Consider the following 8,804-nt stretch of genomic DNA (forward strand, 5'->3'; position numbering starts at 1 on the left):
TCACATTGTCAAACCAGTGCCTGAGACTAATAATTACCAAACACCCGAAAAAAAATTCGGTGCCGCAAAAATTGCAGGTTTTAACATCAGCCCGCCATAAATGGTTCGACTTCAATCACCAATCTTCCTAGGCAACAAAGTTACAAAAATGTATGTAGTCTACGGTCGACTTCAATCACCAATATCCTAGGCAACCAAGTTGCAATTGCAAATGCATGTAGTCTACGGCTTCAAAAAGAGACGGGCTGATGAAATGGCATGGCGTTGTTCTAGCGGATCTCGGTGTCAAACTTGAGGCAGATGCCCATGCAGAAGAGCTCCTGGTACAGCAGCTTGGAGCCGTAGGGCACGTTGACGCGGACGATGCGCTCCGCGGAGCGGCAGAACATGCAGTAGGGGCCGTGCACCTTCTTGCTGCCGCCCTCGGCGGGCCTCATGATCACGTTGGCCACCCGCTGGCAGGCCTGGCAGATGTGCATCTGCGAGAAGTCGCTGAGCGTGAAGAGCCGCTCGTGGAGGTTGGCGGCGGCGCCGTGGGCGAGCATGCAGTCGCGCTCCATCTCCCCGAACTTGACGCCGCCGAACCGCTTCTTGTCCTCCACCGGCTGCCGCGTCACCGGGTGCACTGGCCCCGTGTTCCGGAACTTCACCTTGTCCTCGGCCATGTGCACCAGCCGCTGGTAGAAGGTCGGTCCCATGAACACCAGGGACTTCATCCTCTCGCCGGTCTGCCCGTTCAGGACGCTCTCCTCGCCCCACCTTGAAAACCCAGCCCTGCAAAGCAAATCCACAAGGTACAGAAACATGAGAGAACAGCTATGTGCCATAAGAATGGCTGACCAGCCTCACATATATGCATATTTAATAATTAGTGCATTTTCATTGATAAATACACCATGAAAATGCATTGCATGTTCCTGTAAAACTTGCAATGAGAGGGCAAGCTGAGCACTTGCTAAAGCCATAACAAAGAACCTTGACATGAGATGCCATGTGCTGCAATTCAGTTACCAGTATCCTGTCTATAGTTTTCCCCAGATGTGTGCAAGGGCGAATTAAAGTACAAATGTGAGAAAGGAATCCGTCATGTAAATAGAACTTACTTGTGCAGCTGTTCGGTGATCACGTCCACGGTTGGAGTGGTGAACGGTGTTGCATACCTGACCTTCCCACCCATGGCAATCCCCTTCCCCAGAGCAGCTTCAAGCAACTGACCAGGAGTTTGACGAGTTGGAAAACCATGTGGGTTTATGACGATGTCTGGAACTATCCCTTGGCAAGTAAATGGGAAATTCTCCTGGGAATCCAATAGGCCAACCACTCCTTTTTGTCCATGCATGCTGGCAAACTTGTCTCCAACGCATGGCGAGCGAGACTGAAACGATTATTAGGTTAATCACTAGGGAGACTGACAAGTGGGCATACATAACTTGTAGCAAGCAAGACAAGTAAGAGCATAAGCATTGTTATGAAATGGTGCAAATTACAAACTAAATGTTTTATATATCATTGACACCTGAGGTGATATCAGAGATTCAGAGCACTAAATAATCAAGACAAAAATGCAAGGAGAATGCCATCTATCATTTCCTAAATCATAAGGAGAACAGACATGCACAAGATGAGAAAAACATAGAACCTTTCTGAGTTATTCCTTAAGACAGGAAAGCAAATCAGCCAAATAGCAGAGAATAATGCCATTCTCTCTGTACTATGTAAGGATAATGCCATGCTCTACTGTACTATGTAAGGAAAATGCCACTGCATGCAAACATGGGCCACGAAAAACAGTGCAGAATAATCTTGCAAAGATTTATTACTCACCTGTCTTAGAGTAACAGTTGCAAAGTTCACCCCATCATCATTCGCTGAAAGAACTACCTTATCCACCATCCCTTTCTCAGTATGCATCAGTTTGGCACTATGATCTTCACCAGACTCTGAGACCTTTCCAATGACAATGTCACCACTTTGAAGACTTGCTCCAACATATGGTAAACCCTCACTGTCCAGACTGTCAACCTTCCCCCTCTTGCTTTGCACTTTACCAAAATTGATACTTTCCCTGTGTTTGAGACGCCTTGTGATCTCTTTGTTTTCGACTTGTGCTTTATAGCTCTTTAAATGTAGTGTACGAAACATGCCACGCTCTAAAGAGGCCCTATTCAGGACCAGAGAATCTTCTTGGTTGAATCCCTGATGAACATTGATTGAGACTATTGCATTTTGGCCATTGAAATATTCTGGTGTATTAAAGTCATCTTTTCGTCCAAAGCTGTAGGCTGTCTCTGCCTTTCCAAGACCATAGGACACCACAGTTTTAAACAAGGGTCTTTGTGGATAGAAGATTTGATGTGAAAGGGTGTCGAGCCTAGTGTGAGAATTTGTAGGGGAGTAGCCAATAGCCTGCTGTGATATTTTTTCAGCTTGCATCAGAACCCTCTTACCATTATCATGGTTGGCAAAGGGAATGAGACTGCAACTCAACCCTAGCAAGAAAGAAGGATCAAGTTCACAATGAGTATAGCCAGAAGACCTGTCTTCTTTCTCCCCTGAGAATAGATGTCTAATTCCAGACGCACATTGGATATCCTCCTCTTCTTCAACACCAATCAGTTCAACTATGTTTTGATCTATAAGTTCCTGAAAAGAGTATAGTCCATCTTTTGGTCTTGTGATTCTTCTTAGATTTTCAACTACAAGAAGTGGTCTTAGAATTCTGCCTGGATCACAAAGTACACGAACTTCTTTATGGTGCTTGTCCCTTTTGATTTCAACCTATTCAAGTTCAGAATAGGAAAAGTAACTGTATTACTACCAGCTTGTTGCAACATATGTACTTTGAGGTATTCCAGTGAAGCAGAAATAGTACATGTAACAAAACAACCATATTCCACCTTTTGGCAGAAAATATAATACTGAATATTCATAAACATACACCAAATGCATAAGGTAATAAAGCAAGTTCAGTTCAGAATTCCATTAGCATGAAATTTCAGATCTCCTTTTGAGATTACGTAAAGAAAACTTTTTTTTTTGAAAGAATCAAAGGAAAACTAGTAATGAGCAAGAGAATATTAGAATGGTATCGAGTATCGACTCATCACAAGATAACTAAAGTGAGTACGATATTAAAGGTTGGTTGATAATTGCTCTGAAAATTTTTAAACCACTAGATACACCAGCACAGCTATACTGAAGAAACAACTTTCAGTAGTCAATAACTTACTAAGCAGCGAAATCTATCACGATATCATGAAGGTAACAGGACTCATGACGGTGCAAGGTAAAATATATCCCCAAAAAAATTTGAAAGTATGAATAATGGTTTAGGAGAGTTTTCAAAGACCACGAACGGGAGTAAGACACTATCCTGGATCTGAAAACTGAGGTTCAAGACAATTGAGCGTTAGTTTGACAGATATGGAAACTGAGCAGACCTGAGGATCAATTAGCTTGCTACGCCTCAAACTTCTTAAACGCAAAGTCAATTCATGTGGGTCTGCACATACTCCAAGCAAGCTTCCATTCAAGAAGATCCTGTCTTTCCCAGAAATATCTTGTAGTGAAATATCGTCCAGTTTCTTCATTCCACAAGAAACAAATGTATCAATCAATGGTTTCCTCACTACAGAGCTAACCACAGCAGTAACAGCAAGGTTTTTCACAAATCCACATTTTTCACCATCCGGAGTGGACAAAAAACACAATTTTCCCCAGAAGGATGGATTCCTGCAAAAGGAAAGTCAGTTTGCACATTTTTTTCGCGAACGAGACCTGTGGCCCGTGTTTCATTAAGAAAGTCAGTCTGCACATGGATATTGGAAAAGGAAGAGAGTAGGCATGCATCATTTTTTTGTACAAAGGAACAGGGAACTTACGGGTATCTTGCATCTCCAACCGCTCCAGAATACGCAACCCACTGTCGCGTCTTCCTCAGATCAGACATCATTTGAAGTGGATTTGTTCTCCGAAGGGTTGCTACAACCCCTGAACACCTTGCTTTTAGATAAGGATGCCGCCAAGAACCAGTGGAGAAAGCCCGATTCAATCCATTGGTAATAATTGACGCATCCACATAACGCCTAAGGTCTTGCAAGTTGCCATCATTGCTCAAATCTCTCTGCATGAGCTTAACCATGCGCCATTCTGCTCTCTTAATATGAGTCCAGAGTTCTCTCCGAAGCAATTGGCAGGCGAGACCTAGCCTCTTGTTACGGAAATCATCCTTATTATCACATTTTCGATTGCCAGAGTATGCCATTAGCAGACATTTTACCATGTAACCCAAGAAAAGTGCCTTGCTCCTAACCCCATTGACACTAGGAAACATATACCTACAAACATACTCATCAAAGGATTCTTTGGGCGGAAACTTTGATTTTCTGATCAGCTTATCAACATATTGACAGGCTCTACCTGGAGCGCGGAAGCCTTCAAATTCTTCATGAGATTCTTTAATAGTTGATGATATTATGTTGACTATGGAAGCATCACAGTCTAGGATATCAATCATATCAAAAGCTTCCTTGTCTGACGATACACCAAGTGCAAAAAATACTACCCAAATTGGTATAATCGTACCCATGAAGTAAATGGTTATGACTTTGCAGCTTTCATTGCGTTTGGACGGAACAAGTTTTATATTGATCTTTTCTCTTTTGATTTGAGACAGGTAACTTGCATCCCAACTGGGGTAGTCTGTGATCCAAATCCTTGATAAAAATCTTTGCTCTTCAGCAATGAATACCTGCAGAATTTAAAGCAATCATAATGAGATGTGCTTCACCCAGACATGGTGTCAAACATATTCAATATCAAACGGCTAATACTCCATCCGTATAGGATTTAGAAGTCGTTTAGGACAGCGACACGGTCTCCAAAACACAACTTTGACCTCTTATTTTTATAAAAATATTTAGGACAAAATAATATATGTATACTTTTATGAAAGTATTTTTCAAGACAAATCTATTTATATAATTTTCACATTTGCAAACTCAACAATTTAAAAGTTAGTAATGATTTATATTCCCAATGTTTGACCCAAACCTTGTCCAAAACGACTTCTGAATCCTATACGGAGGGAGTACTTTCTTAACTTCAATTGTAATTTGTTAACTGCAAAATTTCTTGACAACGTTACAGAACATTTTCCATGCATAAATATGAAGCACCGCCGTCTTACTATATAAATATTTGATTTGAACTTTGGCCACATGCATATAATACTTATCACAGCACTTTCCAAGCTAAATTTTGTAAACTCCATTTGAGTTAGCCTGAAATTTCACAAAACATATGTATGGCAGTGCCAGGATAGTCTCCCTCATCTCTCTCTCTCTCTCTCTCTCTCTCTCTCTCTCTCTCTCTCTCTTAAGTATTCGGCAAGGCAAGTAACACAGCAATACTTCCCTCATGGCTAGGTACCCTCAAGACTAAGGTGTGCACTAGAAGTGAGCTGCAGTCACCCTTTATGAAACTTGGGATAGCCAGGTCTCAACTCAAAACCTTTGTTTCTGACAACATATTGAGTTTCATGCACTAATTAGTTCACCAAAGGCCAAAGCTTAAACTATTAAGAAAGGTGGGCAAGATAGTAAGCATGTAGGGCAATTGCATAGCAGTGCCATATAGAGTCGTCACATATATTGTGAACCATGAAACCTCACCCTAAAAAAACAATAAAACCTCGTTTGTTCTGACTAACATTTGATACATAATATATAGTACCATCAAAATCTATAAGAATGCATAGTGCAATGGATCTTTGTGAAATACATTTTCTGAGAATTGAATGAGCAGCATGGATCATGTCAGGCAGTACCTTCTCTGTTCCTTTGATCAAAAAGTAGCCACCAAAATCAAACTGGCAATCACTTTCTTGAAGTTTATGCAGCCAGCACAAATTTGACTTCACCATCACAGGTAACAATCCCATGCTGACTTGTTTAGTTTCTGTCATTATCTCTCTTCTATGAACATGTGTATCCTTACCAGTCTTGGCTTTGTCACTTTTGTCGAGTATATAAACCTGATAAAGTCAAAACAGTAATTGATCAGAAGGTAAAATATCAGTAGAAATCTTATTGATACACATATCAAGGTCATAACTTGATTACAGATGGCAGAGTAAATTTAAATCACATCTGCTGCTTAATAAACAGGGAGAAGGCAATACTACAAGCAGAATGCCAAGGCACAGTGCAATAGCTACATTCAAAGTCTACATGAGTTTTGCAGGCTGAGTAATGGGGGAAATATAAGGGACATCATTATGGCTATTGTGCCATCAAAAGCAAAGTTATAAATGAACTGGAGAAGTGCTTAATCTCACTAGCTTCCATGTCATTTGTGAAATATAAGAAAAGACTGATTGGTCACATTTAACATCCATACTAGTTATTTTTTGACCGCAACATCCATACTAGTTATGAGAATAAGAAAACAACATTTTTAGTTCTTTCTTAGCAGGTACAGTATATTTTACCCCTATTGTTTACTTGATATGTAACATGAATTAGGAGCATCCTGACCTGAGCAGTCATTTCTACATTCATCCTAGACGCATATGTCATCCGCTGGAGGCGGGCATGTCTTGGCTTAAATTTGAGATCTTGCTGTTCAAGGTCAAGGTTGTCAACCATAAACACTGGCTCACTAAGCTCAACCCTACCAAATTTTATAGTGGCATGTTTCCAAGCACCACTTTTATTTGAAGGGTCATAATCAGGCTCCACAGTGATTTCCCCAAGAGAATCAAAGAGGTCTTGGAGTCCATGGGAGACAAATTGATTGTATGAGTTAATCTGATGGCTAACTAGTCCAGTTGCACTGAAAAATGATCTTGATGCTTCTCTGCAAAACTTCTCGAGGCTTGCAACATCAAAATCAACTGGTACATGTGAGGGTATGTCTGAAGAAGCCTTTCCTTTCCCTTCATCTTCCTCAGGCAGTATTTCTTTCAAATCCACATCCATAGCATTCTGTTTTTCATTCCCTTCATCTTCCACATAAGCTATGCATGTCAAATCGACATCCATAGTAGACTGCAGTTCATCAACTTTGCCAGAAGGCTGCCGCTCCCCTTTTGCACCCTCCTTGCGGGGATCTTCAACATCTCCATAGCCATCGAAATTCAGGCAATCCATCATATCAGTATCTAAGACAACAGTTGACTGATCACCATCCATTTGTGGTTCCCGCGTTGCTAAACAACAGGCAGCTGGCACTCGGTGTCAACAAAATCCCTGCCTTTATACAATAGAAAAGGGAAACAACATAATGAGCACAGTCATCATAGAAATGCACAACTTTGAAATCAGAAGATCAGAAAGCAGAACATGAGCATCCACAAGGCATTCAGCAACAAACACTGAAATCACACACAATTTGTGCAACAGCGCAACTTTTCAATTTCTTAACCAAAAGATAAAATCAGTACAAGATGTGCACCCAGGGCTCCACGTAGCATTCCACAAAAAGGAAAGCAATCAGATAATTTATCAGGCAGATGCACGCGCAACGATGCCGCCTTTATAAAAAATTGACACATCAGACATCCATCCATTTCACAGAATTCTACCTAAATGGAGCACCTTACAGGCATAACAGTACCAATCACGCCCAATTTTTTTTTAAAAAAAACAAGAAGATTTTCAACAAAATCCACCATTTCACTCCCACTGTCTCCCTCTCTGGTCCTTTTCTAATGGCGATTTGGTCAGGCAGGCCCAGCACACCATCACGTATGGCAAGTTCGCGCAACCTTGCATCTTGTCTTGGGATTTAGAAATCAGAAGAGGGCTGGCTCGCCACCACCACGGGTCCCGATCAACGATCACGGGGCACCCACCAACACCAGAAAACCCCCCACAATTCAGCACCGCACTAGCAGCACAAAACCCCAGCCCGGTCATGAGACGCACACAGATAACAAGAACATGGGCGGGGTGCCCACATGAGGCGGGGCCACGTCAATGCTCGAAGCGCCAAAACCACGCGCTGCCGGCGGCGAGGGGGCACGGGCTCCAAAGCAAAGCCCTCGCCGCCGAACGAAACAAAGAAACGAAAAAAAAAAGAGAGAGACGCGTGCAGCAGTCCAGGCCGCGAGCTAGCGAGCCAGTCCTGCAGTCCAGGAGCAGAGGAAACGCCGCATTGCGCTCGCGGAACGGGGCGGGCGCGAGATGGCGGTGGCAACGAGGCCCGGAATTGGGCGGAGGGCGGAGAGGCGTACCTTGCGCACCGGCGATCGCCGGCGGCGAGGCGAGGGGAAACCCTACGGCGCGCCGGGCGCGGGCGCGGGCGCAGGCGACGGCGCCGGTTGGGGTTTTCCGCGGCGCTGCGTTTCTTGCGACCGAGGAGAGGAGTGTGCTTTATGGTACTGTAGGATCAGCACGGCGGCTCTCTGTTTTCTCGTGAGCCCCTGTTTTGGCAGGCCGTTCGCTTTAGCTGGGTCCCACCGGTCAGTGTCTCCTTCACTGCTCTGGGCACCTCTGATTTGCATCCGACGGAGCCATTAGGGATTAGGGGCCGCTTACCAAAGGCTTGGCGATGGGGATTAGGGGTAGTGGTCCCGCTCGGTTAGCAGTATTTTTCTTTCATAATAAATTGGCGAATAATAATTTTAACTATAGATTTTCAAACAAGTGAACAAACTCAGTATTATCGTGAGGTGTCGGTCTAAATGGTCACTTAAACAGCCATTTAAACAGGCTGTAAACGAACAAATGTAACACCATGTAGGGTTTAAAACTTTAAATACTCTCTCTATTCTGAAAGTTTCAACTTCTAGAATCTGTATA

The 8,804-nt window shown here is 43.0% G+C and overlaps 1 protein-coding gene across 2 annotated transcripts; it reads right to left on the reverse strand.

Annotated features, from left to right (window-relative positions):
• Positions 1-8,335, reverse strand: LOC8080883 (DNA-directed RNA polymerases IV and V subunit 2). 2 transcript variants are annotated; one of them, XM_002445086.2, is made up of 8 exons: positions 8,237-8,335; positions 6,537-7,250; positions 5,828-6,034; positions 3,882-4,750; positions 3,441-3,732; positions 1,825-2,778; positions 1,104-1,375; positions 1-774 (listed from the first exon to the last, which is right to left on the reverse strand). In XM_002445086.2, the coding sequence occupies exons 2-8, from the start codon at positions 7,191-7,193 to the stop codon at positions 270-272; spliced, it is 3,756 nt and encodes a 1,251-aa protein (XP_002445131.1). In that variant the 5' UTR covers positions 7,194-7,250; positions 8,237-8,335; the 3' UTR covers positions 1-269. The 2 variants fall into 2 exon arrangements, with proteins under 2 accessions (XP_002445131.1, XP_021320128.1); XM_021464453.1 differs by having other exon boundaries at positions 6,537-7,254; positions 8,237-8,326.

Source organism: Sorghum bicolor, chromosome 7 (assembly GCF_000003195.3).
Source record: "Sorghum bicolor cultivar BTx623 chromosome 7, Sorghum_bicolor_NCBIv3, whole genome shotgun sequence".
NCBI classification, from domain to species: domain Eukaryota; kingdom Viridiplantae; phylum Streptophyta; class Magnoliopsida; order Poales; family Poaceae; genus Sorghum; species Sorghum bicolor.

What these genes read in the sequence shown, in the direction of transcription:
- LOC8080883 (XM_002445086.2), bottom strand. Translation starts at nt 7,193, where the DNA reads ATGGATGGTGATCAGTCAACTGTTGTCTTAGATACTGATATGATGGAT. An exon ending in TGATCAAAGGAACAGAGAAG is followed by an intron (nt 4,751 to 5,827) that starts GTACTGCCTGAC and finishes TAAATTCTGCAG; the next exon opens with GTATTCATTGCTGAAGAGCA. An exon ending in CAACTGTTACTCTAAGACAG is followed by an intron (nt 1,376 to 1,824) that starts GTGAGTAATAAA and finishes TAATCGTTTCAG; the next exon opens with TCTCGCTCGCCATGCGTTGG.